This window comes from Grus americana, chromosome 4 (genome assembly GCF_028858705.1).
Source record: "Grus americana isolate bGruAme1 chromosome 4, bGruAme1.mat, whole genome shotgun sequence".
NCBI lineage: Eukaryota > Metazoa > Chordata > Aves > Gruiformes > Gruidae > Grus > Grus americana.
In genome coordinates this window covers 68,025,507-68,044,982 of record NC_072855.1, presented here as the reverse complement: position 1 = coordinate 68,044,982, position 19,476 = coordinate 68,025,507, and the positions used below count along the sequence as shown (strand labels likewise).

Sequence of the window (19,476 nt, the reverse complement as noted above, 5' to 3'; positions counted from 1 at the left end):
GAACACTAGTTTCTTTAAAAAAAAAAAAACAATTGAGCATGCTCAGTAGACATTTTCATAAGAGCTTCTTGGTTAAGATGCCAGGTCTTTGAGACTTTTTGACCAAGTTATTGATCTGTGTTTATAATGAAAACACTACCATTGCCTCCAGTTTCGGGAACAAAAATGGAGCTACCATAATGAGCAGATACAACATTACACTGGCTCAAGTAAGATTTTTGCATCCTGTTGTCGACATTTAACTCTTTGTCTTCTAGTTTTCTGCACTATCCCCTTGTTTATGAAGGGCTACTACATTCCAGTCAAACATTGTAATATCAGTTTTTCTAAAAGTTTGCTTACAGCCCGACAGGCAAAGAAGTCCTCTCTACCTTGGATGGTTTCACAGCCAAGGCTGTCAAGGAATGGGTGAAAAGTAATTGTTTTCAAGTGTGCCCTTTTACAATCATTTGTTTGCTCTGGCTCTTTCACGAACAAAGGCTATTGTTGAGCACATCCAACTAAACAAATAACTCATCTTGGGGTCCCTTTAACAGCTGCCTTAGTACAATGATCTATTTACATATTACCCTAAAATTGAAACCGAACTCTTTAATGACATAATCCAGCACTATAATACAGAAGAAGCATATGTTCAACCCAACAGCTGAACAATCTCGTAAGCATATGATTTTTAGACATAAATGATTGTATATCAAATACAGCTTAATGAAATTACTTATTTCACTGGGGTTTTTTTCCTGTTAACATAAGAATTATACTGCCTTTCTCAAACTAGATATGACAGAGTACACAAAACAGATGACAATATTCAACGTAAAGAATTTCTGTCTATTGTGTCATCCTCTGTTTCTTCTTCTTTGCACTATTTTTGTTGATAAACCAATTTAGTATGCTATGCTTTCCTGCACATTCCAGGATTTATCTTACCTTTAGTCTACCCGTTTTACTTTCATGTGGCTAGAGATTAAAGGATGATCTTACAGATGTTGTAAATTAGTCAGCAGTAGGCATAATCATCATTAGGCATGTTGCAATTAATGTTTGGAAGTTTTACATATTTTCCAGAGCACAGTTAGTTTAAACCACTGCAGTTTGATGGTTTTACATACGACTTTAAAAATTAAAGCAGGAAATTAGTTTACATTTCTTCAAAAGACCAAAGCCATTGTCAACTTTAAGGTCATTTTCAAAGTAGACATCCAACAGAAAAAGCTTCATTCAAATAAGTATTTCAACTTTCGCTTAAAACTAGTTTCATATACTCCAGGATAAATACATTATTGATTTACTGAAATTCAGAATAGAACAGTTGTCCTATCTCCCAGCCAGGACAGAGTTATACGTTAGACCTCACACAGAGCAAATATTACCACCCTATTTTGCTTGAGCATTCTAAAAGTTAAATAACATTGTACTTGATTTTCAGATAATTGATTGACTCTCATTCCTTAATCTTCTGATTAGCTATTATATGACCAAGATTCATTCCAGAAATGACATGAGGGGGTGAATTCCTGTGGTTAATTCCTGGATAGCAGCTGCTCAGGGGGATTAGGATCCTTTTGTCTTAACTTTGAGGACTGAAATGTTGGCAAGCATTACTTCTCCTGTATCACCAGGCAACGTCAATTACGTTTTCCACAAGAAACAGTAAATTAGCTTTGCTATCCTGTAATTTTTTTTTCCCTGTTCACAATGCAATGGAGTCTTCCAGTAGAAGTACAGTTTTCTATCTGCATCCCTGTGGAGTTAATTCAATAAACACACTGAATATTTACCTAGTAATACCTCATGTTTACTTGTACTTCTAAACACACCATCATACTGCTACCACAAGAAAGCCTACTGCCTGAGATCAACTCCCTGATGAAAACATCTGAGACTTTTGCAAAGCAGGTGATACTACTGAATGTAGGCAAGTACTGTGAAGAGTCTGTAGCCATGGTGCACTTTCCTTTGGTGGAAACACCAAAATAGGTCATTTCATCCTTACTTTAGGAGAACTCCCAGGTTCTCAGTGACATACATAATGTTCTTAAAAAGTAGCGTGTATAGACAGTGCTTTCGATCATCCCCTATTGGCTTCAGACTTTATTCTGCTTGGCAGACAGTGACTTAACTGAATTATACAGGCCACTTCCCAGCAGAACCACGGCAGCGCAAGGTACCAAGATCAGGATGCCATCATCCCTTAAGAAAGTCCAGCTAATGCAGAAGATTGCCTCAGTGTGGATTACTGCAAGCATATAAAGTCTGTTCGCGACTACCTGGATTGCAATCCTAGGCAGTATTAAGTCAAGTTCAAAGTTTTAGTTATTAGGTATTTTGGTTATAGTTTATTGTAGTTATCATTATATTTTTAGTTCTTGTCCTCAAGGCATTTTCCCCAAGATCTACCATATCTAGTACAACATCTGAAACCCAAGAAAGTTAACCCAAGGTTAACAGTTCTGCTGCTATGGGCCAAATGAGCAATCTAGCAAAAAGAATCTAAACTTTTTCAGGAGAGAAGGGGCTGGGGCTGTGGAAAGAATTCCCCAAAGGATTCAGGGCCAATACAAATCTTTTGCCATACATGCACCATGCAATTAATTGATTACTGTCTTCAAGGTTTAAAAAACAAACAAACAAACCCCTAAAAACCCAAAACCCTTTCCAAAAGAAGATGTGAGACATTTATATTCCCAAGAAGGGTCTGAAGAGAGATAATAAGCCATACGTGGCAGATGTTAGTCACATTACTTAATTGCAGGTGCTATGAAGCCAAGGATAGTCTGAGAACAGAGAGTCTAAAAACCAGAACATTTAATGCATTTAACAATCCTGGCAAATCTAGAGGAATTCTTTTTGAAGCCAATGGCAGCTCTTCCAGAATAAGGGTAGAAGCCAAATGATGTTCTTATAATCAGTGGTCCAACTTACACCACTAAACTTTAGTACACTTTTCAGATGGTCTTTTGACAATATATGTATGGTAAGACTAATTTTTCCTGGAAAGAGTTTGTCTTCTAAATTAAGGTTCCTTTAAATAGGATTTTGTGTAACTGCACAGGCCATATATTGTGTAATATTTTGAATACATATCTGTTTAAAACAATGGAGAGTGCATTTCTCTCAAGTGTTTGAGGTTTATGCAATTATGGTCCGTAAATAAAATACTGAGTTCAGAACTATGTTATCAAAGAACTGCATCCTAGAAGAGAGCCAACCTATGAGACAGCATACTCAAACATATCAAGAGCCTTCATGCATTGAATAATTTGTTTTATCAAAAGTAATTTAGGTAATTCCCTTCAATGTTATGTGGCAAGGGTATGACATTGGAAAATCCTTCTACAAATCAACTCAGAGATAGGAACTATAGCAAAACCATGTCAAAATTTTTAAATGTGCTATGTACAAATATTTACAAATTTTACAGAATACAAAGATTTGCAGCATTAATATTTCTTAATATAAGTGTCTTACAGTCTTTGTTTATAACAGCATTAAACAAATAGCAGAAAGAACCTGAGCTTTGTTTTTGAATTGGATCAGATTCAGTCCCTCTCAACTGAGAACACATTTCCCACTACGCACCATTGGGATGAATGATCAAAAAACAATCCATGTGGTTAACAATAGATTAACAAAGTGCACTGCATTCAAAGACTAATAAAGACGACTATGCTGTTTTCCATTATTTTTCATGATTTGATGACATTGCGCTCCTTAGGCTCCTGTGTTTACTTAAACACATCATCAGTTGTGGTTTCGTGCTTCTTCAAGTACTATGCATAATATATGCTCTTTTTTCAGGATAAAGTTAGTTTCACTATTGAGACAAACAAGATGTTACAAACAAATTCTATTTTTCACTTCTAAAAAGAAATGTCTGAAAACATACAGCTTGTTCCACCTCCCAGTAGTTTGCGTTAGAGAGAGCAAAAAGCAGAGCAGCATTTAAAGCATGAAAAATCCAAGGCACCTGCTGAACTCCACAGCAGTCTTTTCAGTAGCCAGACTGCGGTCTCATTCAAGATACACCTATTTAACAAATGCCTAGATATGATTTTCGTGATGTGTTTTGATGGTAGAATTTTAATTTTTAGTCTCTAAACACTTGAATAGATCACCTTACAAATTAGGTTTTTAAGTATTTCTCATAAGAGAAGCGGGTAGAAAGCCTGCTGCTGTAGCTCCTCTTTACATAAATGATCCCTCTAGTTCAGAGGTTGCCTATGTGATTAAGAGATTGCAGGCGTAAGTCCATAAAATAACTTGAGTACTATTATTCTTATCTGAGAAAGAGAAGCAAGTGCTTAAAATCTCACGGTACTAATGGCATATTGCACATTTCATAGTAATAATTTTTGCACTTCCGAAGCGGTGACATGAAACACGATGCATTTATACTAACGATATTGGTTCCGCTAGCATTATTTATTACATTAGATCATGCAATCTTTTTTTGTTTAAGATGGGGAAACAGGTCATATGTTTATTTGTCTCTGGTTTGTGGCTTGCAGATACTTTCTGTTACCAACAACACAGAATGTGCGAAGCTACTGGAGGAAATCAAATGTGCACACTGCTCACCTCACGCTCAGAATCTATTCCACTCACCTGAGAAAAGGGAAACACCTGAAAGAGAACTAATTCTTCCCTACCTGTGCAAAGACTATTGTAAAGAATTCTATTATACTTGCAGAGGTCATATACCAGGTAAAACCTATAACAAAATTCGGGGCTAAAGAATGTCTTGTTTTGAAATGTTGATATTGCCTGAGCGGTCATAGATCCAGCTCTTCACTAGGTAAAATCCCTATGGATATCCAGTGGATTTTGCCCAAGCAAAGACAGAATATCTCAGGGTCTTCACTGCAGATCTTATATAGTGAGGTAAATATTTTCAGTGCTTGCTTGCCACCCTCCTATTCAACTCTCCGTGAAACACAGGATTGTTTGTTGTCGAAGGCACCTGAAACTATTACCTTTGCTGAAATATTAGCATGTTCGTCCAGATCATGTAAACAAGTAGTTGGCCATCCAAAAGACTAGTCTAAATAATAGATGGCTTTAAAATGCAAGTAATAAAGGTTGCTGACTGTTTGCTGTAGACTCTAGAAGCTGATGAGTAAAGTGTTTTTTCTGGTTTTGTTACCGTAGAAACTGATGTTTTTTTCCATGGGGTTTAAAGCCCATTGAAATCAAAGGGAGCTATTCGATAGACTTCTGTGATCTTTGAATCACTTCCAACATGCTGTTAACAACCAAATTCTTAACTAACCTAACACTTCCTCAGTGTAGTCAGTAGAGTGAGCTGGACATAACCAAAACCAGAATTTGACCTGTGCAGTCACCAAATGTGTGCTATCACTTGTAACTATATCAACAAAATAACCACAGAAGATGGTTCTTTTAGAAATACTGTCTTAATACACTATTATATTAAATAACATCTTTGGTATTCTCAATAGTAAATTATTTATATGTTTAAGACTGTCATTTTTAAACTATGCTTTTTTCCCTGTCCAAACACTACTTATAAATAATGCCACACAGGAGAAAATAACTAAACTGGTTAAGATTTATTTTTTTTTTAAACTAACAACACAGACTGGAAAAAAGACTTGATAACAGTATTAAAAATGAATTTGTGAATAGTCTTTTTTGACATATGAGCATAGCTTTGTAACATAATATAAACATATTTGAGTAAAGGGGATAGTTTAAGTGGACGAGATTTGGAGGAGGGTTTTTTAATTGCGTGTGTACAGTGTGTACTTGTTTTCTCTGAAATCTCAAGAGTGCAGGGATTTTTTGCAGCATTCTTTTATTGACTTGAGAAAACATTTTGAATTTACTTACTTTTTCCCTTTACTGTGGTTTCACATGTATCTCAACCCATTCAAATATGAAAATATTATTATTGTCTTTATAAACTAAGAAATGTTTCTAAGGCTTTCTTAAACCAGCTGTTTCTTGCTCTTTATCACATTCCCCAAAGCAAAGCAGAATAGATCACAGTTGCCAAGACTGCCTGCTGAACAGCGATAACAGATTAGATATTCTAAATGTTTGGCCCATATAAGAAGTCAGCACAAAGACTTTTTTTGACATGAGTTTGTAGCTAGTGTAAATGATTAGCATATTCTGCAGAGCAAGTCCCTCATAGTTGTTTTCTGAAATTCTGTGTTTCTGGGGATACAATTTGTTTAATTGGAAAAAGTGAAAGAGGTAAAAGGGAGAAAGAAGGAGACGACCGAGGGAGGGAGAGAATGAGAAAGGGCTGAGCAGCACAGGAGCTATAGCCACAGGAACCTCACTCCTCACATCAACATATGTGGTGACGAATGACAAATTTATTTTTCTACAAAGTTTGTGTATATGTAAAACTGCTGAAGTGCATCAAGATGTCAAGTGCTTTTTGTGACCACCCAGGTTGCCTTGAAAGATAACCAGATGAAAGCATAACTTTAGCACTGGACAGAGCACTGTGCTTTACAGGAAAAGAGCTTACATACTTTAGCGTCAGTTAAAATAAGATTTTTCCTACATCAATCAGAAGCTAATAATCATTCTAAATACTTGTTCTGAAAGTGGGTTGTACTAACAAAAAGTTGTTGCATACTTACATCCACGAGCAGGGTTAATTTGGTGACTTGACTGGTACATATGGTTGTTGAAACCTATACTACTATTTCCTGAAGGTATTATTTAAGTAAGATTTCAGGTCCCTATTTTTAAGAAGATGGCCTATAGAATTTGAATATCATTTAATAGTCTTATACATTCTAAAATATAAATAATAAAAATAACTTACTTGGATTTTCTATTTTACTTGTGAGACCTGTATATCCACAATAATATTTACTGGAAAAGAAAGAAAAAAATAGAAAGTGTGGAAGCTATGTTTTCAGTTTAGCCTGGAGGATTAAACAAAGAATTGAATATTAACAGGCCCCCAAACCCAAGGCTTCTGGCAATGATTCACTGCACATTTGTTAAAAAGTCAAATAATTACTCTTCCTCCATTAGGGAGTGCTAATTGTTTCTGAACACCAATACAAAGGAGTTTAAGGAAATTACTGACTAAAAAAAATAATTCTATCCCCTAAGTCCTCCATGAGAATTATTAGTGATTTAAGATAGCAAGCATCTTTTCTGGAATTGAAATTTTAGTGGTACATATTAACCAAGAAGGCTGAGTAATTATACATCAGGTTTTTTGATGAGTTAGCTCCAGAAATTCATTTATTGTTCTGTCACTTTTTGCAAAGAGGAAAACTCTAGCAGATCCTTGGTTAAGTCTTTTGAAGACAGGAGTTTGCCCACTGGTTATGACTGTATCAGAACTTTAATTGACTTGTTTAGGAATATTTAAAGAAAAAGTGGACCTGATTCTTTATTCAAACAGAATAATAACAATAGCTGTTAGGATCTATAGATATGTCACTGCAGGATGGTGTAATGTTTCACAGTCTATGAGATTAGAAATTCCCTGCTTCATCCCAGGTGACTGTTCTCATCTGATCTTTACTAAGAGCCTCTGTTTAAGTGATTCCTGATGGGGACCCTGCAGTTAAGTGACTTAATGAAGTATCTTCCAACAATACGAATTTTAAATTTTCAAAGGTCATAGAATCACAGAATCATTTAGGTTGGAAAAGACGTTTAAGATCACCAAGTCCAACCATTAAGCCAGCACTGCCAAGCCTACCACTAAACCGTGTCCCTAAGCACCACATCTACGCGTCATAAATACCTCCAGGGAGGGCAACTCAACCATTTCCCTGGGCAGCCTGTTCCAGTGCTTGACAACCCTTTTGGTGAAGAAATTTTTCTAATAGTCGACCTAGATCTCCCCTGGAACAACTTGAGGCCGCTTCCTTTTGTCCTATCGCTTGTTACTTGGGAGAAGAGACCAACACCCACCTCACCACAACCTCCTGTCAGGTAGTTGCAGGGAGTGATAAGGTCTCCCCTCAGCCTCCTTTTCTCCTGCCTTGTTGGCTCTCCCCCTGATTCTTACTCATAAACACTCAACACTATCGTCACCATCATCAAGCTCTACATAGTCAAAACACTCCTTAACATACAGGGCTACCCCACTGCCTCTCCTTCCCTGCCTATCCCTTCTGAAGGGTTTACAGTCATCCATTGCGCCACTACAGTTTTGCGAGTCATCCCACCATGTTTCCGTGACAGCAACTATATCATAGTTTTCCTGCTGCACAATGGCTTCCAGCTCCTCCTGTTCATTGCCTATGCTGCATGCATTGGTGTAGATGCACTTCAGCTGGGCTATTGATCCCTCCACCTTTGTGGGGGAAGAAGTCCTAATTCTGATGTGACTGTTCTCAGGCGCTTCTGCTGTTTCTAACTGTTTCCGTGGTTTCAATAACTGTTGCATCTTCGCTGCTGCATGCATCTCCATCCAGTACTTCCACTGAGACGGTAGACCAAAGGACCTTGCTAGCAAACCGTCCCTCAAACATTGGCGTGCCACCCCCAGGCCTCTCTCTAGCAAGCCTGGTTTTACCCCTTTCTCCATTCAAATCTACTTTAAAGCTCTTTCAATGAGCCCTGCTAACTCCTGTGCAAAGATCTTTTTCCCCCTTTGGGAGAGGCGTACCTCGTCTGTCGCCAGCAGGCCTGGTGGTGTGTAGACTGACCCCTGATCAAAAAACCCCAAATTCTGCCGGTTACACTAGGCTCGGAGCCAGGTATTGATCTGCTGGGTCTGCCTCTTTCTTCCTTCATCATTCCCTGCAACTGGAAGGGTAGAGGAGAACACTACTTGTGCTCCTGATCCCTTACCCAGTCATCCCAAGGCGCTGAAGTCTCTCTTGATTGCCCTCAGTCTTCTTGTTGCAATTTCATTGCTGCCTACCTGAAAAATCAATAATGGATAACAATAATCTGAGGGCTGTGCCAGGGTAGGAACCTTTCTCCTTGCATCTTTAACCCGGGCCCCAGGGAGGCAGCCGACTTCCCTAAGAAGTGGATCTGGTCTGCATATTGGGCCTTCTGTTCCCCTCAGAGGAGAGTCTCCTGTAACAGTGGCCTGTCCTTTTTTCTTTATGGAAGCATTTTTGGCACAAGGCATAGGCCGACTTAACCTTGGTGACACCTCCAAGCTAGATGAACGATTGTCCTCATTATTGTTCGGGTCCACTTGCAGCACCTCATAATTATGCCAGGGCACCTGGGAAGGTGGGTTGGTCACAGAGGAGACGCGCCTGCTGTGCCGGGCAGGAACTTGTCGCCATTGCCCCCCATCCCTTAAGTCACCACGTTCAGCCAGGAGGAGAGAGAATAGGGAATCCTCCGTATCATGTGTCCTGTCCGCCTGGGCCTGTCCCAGGGATGGCAGAGAAGACTGTCTGATATTTATTGTTAATATAGCTAGTAAAGAAAGGCACGGCTGATTCTCCCTTTAGGCATGAGCAGGAACTTGATCCATGCCAGATGAAGTGACATATTCTAAGGAACAAACCTGTGCCACAGCCATGGTGCATTCTGCCATCCAAGGAGGTTGGACAGATTTTGAACTACGTGCTCTCCATTATTTTCGTTTGAATAAATCAGTTCCAGATGGTTGTGGGTGAATTCAGATCCAGGCCCAAATCTGAATCCAACCATTACCAGAAGGGATGCTTGATATGAATTTTTTAACTCCAAATGGGGGCACCCCAGCCCAAAATGATGGAAATCATGTAAGAAATTCTGCAACCCACACGCCGCTTCCAGAGGTTCTAACACAGTCAACTAATAGTCACAGTCAACATAGTCAACCTGCAGAAAAATAGTAGTGGCTCGTAATGTTACTACTGCTAACAAGAACATCAAGGGGATTAACCCTGGCACTGGCTGTGTGCAGGTACATGCAGTGTGTAAGTATGAGAAGGGAGCCACTAGTCACTTGAAAACCAGTAGGAAGTGATGTGAGCTACCACTGAACTTACTGCATTTTGAAAGAATCAATCTGGAATCACCTCTTTGATTTAGTTTTCACTGAGAGTTGAGAAGAGAGAGGAGAATGTGGGTTTTGTGAACAAATTCACAAATGTCAAAAATGCAAATCAGAAAAAAAGAAAAAAAACAGGAAAATGTTTCTTTTACACAGTAGTGAACTGTATGCTCAAAGTCAGTAACAGCAGGAATAAAGCAGGTGAGCCTGATTTCCAGATGCTCTCTAAGCCAGCGTAGGTCTACTCAGATGAGTGGGCGATACTCAATCCTGTGTGCCGTACAAACAAGGAAGGAAATGAATAGGAACCTGACTTGCTGTAAAGACCGGCACAAATGCTACCACAACATTTGAGGTGTGTATCAAAGAGAAGAGGCGGGGGGGTGGGTAAGCAGGGAATTCAGCGAAGTGGAATTTGGTGAAGGCAGGAGAGGAAGGAAGATAGTGTGAGGAATAACCGACCGCAAATACAAGTGGAGAGAGGAGGTGAGGATCAGCTAAGAGCAGAAGTTTTCCTGTGAAAAGGCTTGAAATCACAACTTATTCCCACAGTTTTTTTATAAAGGTGAGCACAGAAAGCCTTCACTGTAACTGCCTTAACTGAAAAGTCTGTAGTTTGATTATTGTTTGCAAGACAGATAGTTTTAAAAGCACAAAAATGCAAGCCTGTGCAAAATCTGACATGTACAACACAAACATTATGTTTAATCTTCCTTTGTTATTGCAGTTTTCTGTGTTAACATGGGCACTGCTCTGTCAACACATGCACAACTGGTAGGAAGTTTGTATGATATGTATAAATCTTTTAAAATAAAGTAATAAGTACAGAAATTCACACAGGACCAAATGTTGCAGTCCTTATTAGGCATAGTTCTCCTAGAGGACAGTGACAGAGCTGTATTTGAATAAACTCAGACTAAGCAAAATGATCTTTTTTTTTTTTTTTTCCTCCAAACAATTCTAGTGCTTAGGGGCACTTGTCAGGGACTATTCTGGACACTGTACAAACACTGAACAAAATGGCAAATTCTACACCAAAGACCTTACAATCTAAGCGGGATAAAGAAAACATGAAATGGCTACAAGCAGATAGGAGAGTAGAAGCAAATGTTTTTCTAACTGTCTTTAGTGAAGCTGTTAGCATGTTAAATCTAGCATATATAACAGAGTGGTTTTGGTTTTTTTTAAATTACTGTGTGTTTTATAGAACAAAATTCCATCCCTAATACACAGGTGAAACTGTATTTACAGAGGTTACATTCCTTCCAGTAATGCAACATTTTAGCAATTTACAGACTGATTTTCACAGTTTAATTCAAACCCCATTTTTACGAGCATTTCTAAGAAAATGGAACATAAGCCTTATCCTTTGTTGGAACCTGCTGATGAGTTTGCTAAATAGCAAAAGGCAACTGCAGTGCAACGTGTACTTAAGTGCATGATAAAATATTTCATAAGGAAAAGGGATTAGTCTTACATATAAGAAAAGGCATTGCATAAGGCATTAGTCAAGTGAATTTGCATCTGATTGTTACTTGAAATGAATGTGTACCGAGTAAATAATATGACCATGCTATGCTCTCAGTTTTTCTGACTAAAGATAACATTCAAGCCAAGACTAGTTTATCTTTAGTAAATAGTAGCTGGTATACTTGGAAAAGTCTAGAAATTCTTAGAAATTGTACACCTCTAATTTGCCATTGCATTTTCTTGAATGACCCACTGTGGCTAGTGAAATAAATTATTAACGACAAAACTGTGTATTCTTAAGTCAAATAATTCAACAGCAAGATTTTAGATTACCTTTGATTTTGGCATTATATCTACAAGCCTTGGAATACTACTCCCTGATTGTATCAGAGTTCCTTTTCAGTTATTCCACTTGAAATTATATCTCCCATTTTCTCCAAATAACTACTATAAATTAAAACCAGTTCCTCAGAGATGATATTTACTGAAGCTCCAAATCATGGTAATTAAACTTTTACACCACAACACACTACCATGTGTTTCCAGATATTATTTTATAGAAACCAAAGGCAGGCTTTGTCGTGTTATTTTTCCAGTATTTTTAAAGGAAGATGCATATGAAAAGAAGTATAGTTGGGTGGGAAAGGCTTTCCACTCCACAAAAATTCTGGGATCTAAAAAATTTTCCTATTCCACATAAGGAAGAAATTGAACTCTTTCGAAATTTTCCATGAAGAAAGCCACAGAGAGACCACCCCAGGATAGCTAATAAAGTCGTTGTTAGGACATTTACTTGGGAAATGGGAGACTTAGGGTCAAACTCTTGCCTGACAGATGAGGGACATTGACCTGAATATTCCTCTTCCTAATGAAACACCCTAATTACAAGACATCGGAGTATAGTGATACGAGGTTTGCTGCCTGTTTCTCTCTTTTTCATTTAGACCAGAAGTTTGAGTTTGGACCAGAAACATCATGTTAACTAAAATTTTGTCAAAACTGATAATGTTTCTGAACAAGCTTTGCTTTTAAGAAACTGGCATTTTCCAGTGAAACACAGCTGTCCCTGATCAGCTCTTATTGTACGTTGTAAGCCAGAGGTTTTATGGCCAAGATCTATGGATTACTGCATTATTCACAAGTGGTAAAGCCATGCATAAATTAGGCCTCTAATTCCAATTAAGTGCAAATTCTGTGTATCCTGTGAGTTATGTCCTGGACCGTAGTACATCCTAACACAGTATGCCAATAATGCAAAGAGGAATGAAGGTAACTTAAGACGTATTATCTTAACATCTGTTTAAGTAAAATAGTACATGTATAACCAGCCAAATTCTATCTTCTTAGATTTAATACAAATGATTAAGAACTGGATAGAAATTACTAGAAATAGGTTTGTGGACAGAAACAGATATTTTTGCTGTCATTAAACATAGTGTAATATCAGTAATGGCAGAGTTTTTCCTCAAAGGCTCTCATTTTACCAACTCCCTGCGTCTTCGAACTCCTTCCCATTTTAACCTAAAACCTAAAGACCACCTTTCATCCACGCCAGCTTAACGCCAGCCCCAGTGCAGCACGAGACGTATCCCCCATTTCAGGGGACGGGGGCTGAGGAAGCAGATTTCATGATGGGACACGGCGTTCACCCACTCTAACGCCGGGAGTCAACCAGAGGCCAACTGCATGTCAACGCGGTGCAGTTTTCAGCAGCACTTCTCGCCTTCTGAGACAACTCATTATTCACCTCTCCGACTGATGTCCTTCGCTGCCAGCATTCCAGAAAGTCTTTACAGCATGTCTCTTTACCAAAGTCTTTACTGAAATTCTTACTAGGACAAGTCACTTAAAAAAAAAAAAAAAGTTAAATGAAAGCTGCTCAAGCTATTTTACAGCAGATACTACGCTTGATTAATAGCGTTAAAATCAGGGAAAAGTGTATCACAGCCTCAACTCTGAACTTTGCCTCTTCATTTTTTAATGAGTGTACTGTAGTGTCATTCTGAATGAATTGGTATTTTTATTTAAGCACACTGAAAGTAAGGTTTAATAGAGATACAGATGAATAAACTAAAAAAAGGTAATACTCAATTTGTATTTATTAAGAGCAGGCCTTTTTTGCAGATAGCGCTTTGTTTAAAATGACTTCTTTTTCCACTCAATATATAATCTATTTAAAGATTAGTTTGATGGCATAAAACTGCAGACATGACAACACACTAAATATTTGTATGCTCTTTTGCATTTTTAAGGTTTTCTCCAAACTACAGCTGATGAGTTTTGCTTTTACTATGCAAGAAAAGATGGTGGTGTATGCTTTCCAGATTTTCCAAGAAAACAAGTGCGAGGGCCAGCTTCTAACTCCCTGGACCACATGGAAGAATATGACAAAGAGGAAGAGATCAGCAGGTTCATAAAGATAAATGCTGTTTAATCTGAAAAAAAACCCTAGCAAAGCCTGTGGTTTTCACAGTGAAACAGCTCAGTGTGTGCTTATGCTCAGCAGCTGTGTTTTCCAGATGTTACTTTCTGTTGCTGCTGCTAGTGTACGTCAAAAGAGAAAGTTGCATTAGCTTCAATATTTCAGTACCATTTGATATTTGTGTTGCTGAAAAGGTGTTAGAATCCTGGTTTGATCCACCCTGTGGATCTTGGTTATGGTCCATCCTGTGGATCACACATAGTTCTAGGAAGTCATTTCCACCTGAATGTAATATTATTAAATAACTACAATAAGTTTATTAGTAAAATACTTATTTCATTCATGTATTTTTCATTGTGAAAATAATTAGATTGTCCCATCATAAGTCATTATTTTAAAATGGGGTTTAGAAGCCAGATTGTCAAATTGCTAGAATTCACTGTTTATTGTACAGTAGAAATTTTGCATTTATAAATTGTTTTATCTTTTTTTACCAAAATTTTTCTCTCCTATTCCTCTGCATTTCAGGTCTAAGATGAATTAATTTTCTCTTTCTTGTATACAAATCAAATTTTGCTCAAGTGAACTTCAAACTAATTTTCAGTATTATCTGCTTGCATACATTCAAGCAAATAATTTATTCTGGATTGTATAACTGTGTTTTTAACATCACTGCAGAGCAATCATTTTATCTTTGAGGGACATCGTTGTGTCATGGTTATGAGAAAAAAGAAATTTCTCGCTATTTTTTTAATTTTTTTTTAGAAAACACAAGCACAACTGCTTCTGTATTCAGGAGGTTGTGAGTGGACTAAGGCAGCCTGTTGGAGCAGTACATTGTGGGGATGGATCCCATCGCCTCTTTATTCTTGAGAAAGAAGGATATGTGAAGATTTTCAGTCCTGAAGGAGACATACTCAAGGAACCTTTTTTGGATATACACAAGCTTGTTCAAAGTGGAATAAAGGTTGGATTTTTCACTTATCTCTATCTGCTTATATTTTAGCCTGTATATGGGGAAAAAGTGAAGAAACGTTTTTCAGAAATTATTTTAATTAAAATAATTAAAAAAAGAGTAATGACAGCAGACGCTACAGTTCTATCTGGCAAAGAAGTGAAAACTTCCTTGTTTCAGGAAGGGAAAGCAGAGCGTCTTCTAATTGTCATCACATTTTTCTCTTTCCCTTCATTTTTTCCTCACTTTAAATGCAGAAGGAACTATCCGACACCCGCATCCCACGGCATTATCTTTGTATTTTCATCCTTTGGGCTCATTGCCATCCCGTTGAATTCAGCCGAGTTTTGCTGTGATCCCAGCGGGAACAAGTTTGGCTCAGGGCCTCCCCTGAGCTCAGTGATGCTCCAGGAGCTGGACACGGGGGGGCCTGGGAGTGCTGGGGGACCTTTGGGAGAGGGGCAGCGGTGCTCACTCCCTCTTGGCTCAACCTCAGATGTGGCACAAGCTGCCCTTGGAGGGAGGCTGCTTTAAAACGGCCTGTATTTGAGATGCACGGAAAAAGTGACGGACCCTCTAAATTTAGGCACAGGGGTGGGTTGGTGCAACAGCTGTCGTCGTGTTTAATGGGGAGGCTTTCATGGTCAGGGGAGGGAACGGGCAATGGTGGGAAAACATTGGAGGGTGGAGGTAAGAAATTGTATCTAGGTATGGGGTAAGTACTACTAGAAAACTCATTAAGTCTATTGGAGGTTATTTCACTCTGGAAATGTCTCAAGTGTTGTTCCACGTTCTTTCTTGTCACATTTTAGAGTGCTAATGAAAGTAAAATCCAGACATATAAAGCAAATTTAAACTGCAATTAGATTTTGTCTAGAACAGTCAGGACTATAGATCATAAAGCCTTAAAGATATATTGACATACTCTTGACAAAGTAATCAAATAATAATTGTGACAAACTACATTGATTTAAAATGCATAGCACATGTTAAGTCATCATTTTGTGTTTCAGCTATAAGGGAAATAAGCCAATTTAAGACAGTCTTTTCTGAGAGGATTTCTCGGAGGTTTCTGGTTGCATTGAAAGAGAGAGAGAAATGAAATAAGTGACACCTTTTTCAGGAAAAGAACCAATTTATATGATTCTGTGATTTCCTGAACACTTCCATTTCTGCCTCTGTAGGTAACCATGATGTTTAAGATACCAAAACATAACAGACTTATCAGGGGTATTTCTGAACATCAATATAAGGCTGTTTCATATTTCTTAACTGAAGATTCTGATAGTTTTTACTTGTGAAAAACTGACACTGAAACTTTGCACAGAACTGCTATCAGTCCCAAACAAACCTTCCTCGAGGAAACTTTTATAGCTGGAACTTAGAGGCAAGGCTAAATGGAAGACTGATTTTCCATGCCTCCGAATAGGCAATAGCCTGTCGATAAGACTCAACAGCTACCTTCAGACTCAGATTCAACTTTTAGTTCTGCTTTAAATCAGTGACCTGATCTTTTTAGTCTTCACTACCCTAACCATCATATAATACTCTAAACTCTGTTCCAACTATAACATTTTGTGTAAATAATTTGATGTTCTCTAAGCTAGAAAGTCTAATTCAATTCCCTGAGACAACAGTTCAGTGACTGGGGATAATTGTATTGCAGTGTTTAATGCAGGCTGCCAAGAACGGAGGCTTTAAGTACTTCATAGGTAAGGAGAAAGGGAATGTGCCTAGAAGCAATACTCCAGCTCTTAAACAGAAAGGGAAAAGTACAAGAATTTGAGGAATGAGTACATTCTATAAAATAATAAATAAATAGAATAAAATAAAACCCACATAATCCAAATGGTTGTTTTAAAACAAGGGTTCTTAAACATTTTTATGTTTATCCCCTGCAGTCTCGTTCTTATAATCATTGTCCATGGCCCTTTACCTACAAGGATGCAACATCACTGTGACAATGGTAGCAATTATTCCATCCAAATACTACTTGAAGGGTATTTGATTTTACTTACCTGTTATACGCTTTAAAACTAGAAATCAGTAATGGAGAATACTATGTGGATAGACAATTTTCCAGCAGGCAGTGCAGATAGTGTACAGGCAGCAGTTAAAAAACCCCAATGATCAAAAATACTGCAGCCACATGCAAAGTGTGAGAATTGCTGAATGTGTCCTCTGTGCCAACGCAAGAAATGCTTGTAGTGTAAGGTGGATTAATTTGTATGAATACGTTTTGCCTGACATGCCAGATTCTTCTCATACAATGGTGTAAGTGAAAAAGTAAAATGAAATCAGTGAATGTTTAGTCATCCGTCATCAAACTTAGGCCCATATGTTCCAGTGAAGTGTTTTGCCAAGGTAACATGTTACCTTTTTTGAGTTCTCTCTTTATTTACACAGATTCATGATATAATGTTATTCTTGAATTAACATACTGACTCTTCATTGAAGTAAACAAAAACTGTTCACCTCTTTTCCAACCTTGGAGCAATAGTAGCAAGCAAAGGCAAACCATTCTTTTTCTGAAAAATAAGTGTAAAAATTTTTTCTCTTATACCCAGGTGTCTGAAAATAGTTTCTGTTAGTTTTTTTGTCTGTATCTGAAATACGAACAAATACTTAACTCTAGTGACAATAGTAAAAATATTTTTTCAAACTTTTATAGATATATGTTGTATCCAGTAAATAATAATAATAGTAATGATTATGCAGCTGTGGTTGAATGAAAGGTAATTTAAATTGATGCCCCTGAAAAGCATTTTGGACAGCTATATCAATAAGATATTTTTAATGTTGATAGATGGAGTAAAATAGTGGTTGTTGATTTTCTCTTCTTTTTCTAATGTAAAGAGGAAATTTAGGAGTGATGAAATTGTTATATTGTCACAAAGCAGCAAATGTGTTGCATGATGATTTTCCAAAGAATATACTTAAAACTACCTTGAGGCTTATATAACCAGGAAACAGAAATGAATTATTTCCTTCATAAAAATAACCCTGGACTTTAGTTCTGATCTCACTAACATAATTTCGTTCATCACAGCACTGGCAGTCAGATGAGGAGGAAAGCAATATACAAAACCAGAGGAAGAGAGGTAACTGCATTATATAGCAATCAACCATGATACCCTCGTAAAAAGATGCTGGTTGGTTCTTCTAATGGCACTAATGGTCCCTGTGTTGATGAAATTCATTTGGAGCCCCTAACGTTGCTGTGACTGAGCTTGTAGGGCTTCTTCACTGGTCCTGCTAACCTCAGCACATAAAGAGGATTATTTGGAGTTCCTTCTTGTTGGTCACTCCTGTGAAGGTCTGTGGATATAAACGGAAATTAAGTAAGACGCGTGCTACAACCTGCTGCATATGTTTTATTGGTCCATTGGCTTTTAATGTTCATTGAAGTCATTGAGATCTCTGCTTGAAAATTGTTGCTGCGGTAAAATCTCCTGACAGTTATATGATTTAGTTTTAAGGAGTTCAAATGAAAGAAGTGATAATTTTATATGCTGCCAGTATCTCAGAAGGAATTAGCATAAGCATGTAGAAGTATTTCACAACAGAGAGAGATGCCATGAATGGATGATGGTAGCTTGTGCTTCCTGGAGGCCCTACTCAAGAGAAAATTAGATGCAGGATTCCTGAAGATTTAAAAAAAAAAAAAAAAAAAGAAGAAGAAAAAACTCTGAAGAGCTTAAGAAACAATTTTTCTCTGCACATCTCCCAATTTCTAATCCTCTTTGACAGCACAGTTAGCAGGAATACTTTTTTGATCTTCTATTTTTCAACTTGGTTGTTGGAAGCCATGAATGGATCTTGATGGAGAAGTTGCTAATTCAACATCTGTGTCCCTCTCCAATGTATTTTATGTCACACTGGCCACATATGTATTGTAGTATGTGTGGATAGATTGGGCACTTGGCCAAGTCCCTCCTGTCAGCCTTTTCGTCCCTATCTCAAGAATGTGGTGAAAAGAAGGAAGCTGTGCACCTCAGTCTTGCCCCAAAGTTAAGGACATGAGTGAGACATGCACCTCTAGCTCGAATCGAGGACATGCACCTGGGCTCAACTATTTAGGAATATCTAGCCCAGTGTAGTGGAGAGAATGCTGATTCCATCATCTGTGCCCATTAATATTACAAAGTACCCTGAGTATGTGGCATGTATGTAGAAGAAAAGAATAAGCATTTACCAGAAAAAAGCCCTAACAGTCTTCTTCCCTGTTCTGGTGACTTACCACTCCATTATGTTGTGGTGAAGAGAGTTGTTAGTTACAGAGCAACATTTTATGGTTGTTCCTTCAAAGTTATGTAGCAAAGACAATTTTTAAATGAAAATATTAGTACTTGTTTTTTCTTTCGAATTGATTTTCACTACTAATACTTTCTTTTAGTTTTAAACTATTGCCAAGTAGAAGAGAGGCGGAAAGTTTGAATGAGAAGCTATTGAACTAACAATGGTAATACTTTGATTTCACTAGCGTTTAAGGAGACCTTAATCTATTATCAAGAAAAAATACTCCTGATGTATCTGAATCTATTGTTAAAAAGTTAGGCAAAATAATTAAATAATTTAAAAGTATCAGGCAAATAGGATTTTACCTCATAATGCACTCGGCAGAAAAAAAAAAGGATCAAAACATTCTAAATACTTGAATTTAATGATTTA

General features: G+C 37.7%; 1 protein-coding gene across 3 annotated transcripts in view; it reads left to right on the top strand.

Moving 5' to 3' along the window:
* The window catches only part of HHIP (hedgehog interacting protein), an 81,757-nt gene that overhangs the window by 3,262 nt on the left and 59,019 nt on the right, over positions 1-19,476 (top strand). For all 3 annotated transcript variants that reach the window (XM_054825316.1, XM_054825317.1, XM_054825318.1), the window contains exons 2-4: positions 4,512-4,707; positions 13,681-13,837; positions 14,616-14,817. In XM_054825316.1, the coding sequence (XP_054681291.1) occupies positions 4,512-4,707; positions 13,681-13,837; positions 14,616-14,817 (555 nt within the window). The remainder of the gene's footprint in view (positions 1-4,511; positions 4,708-13,680; positions 13,838-14,615; positions 14,818-19,476) is intronic.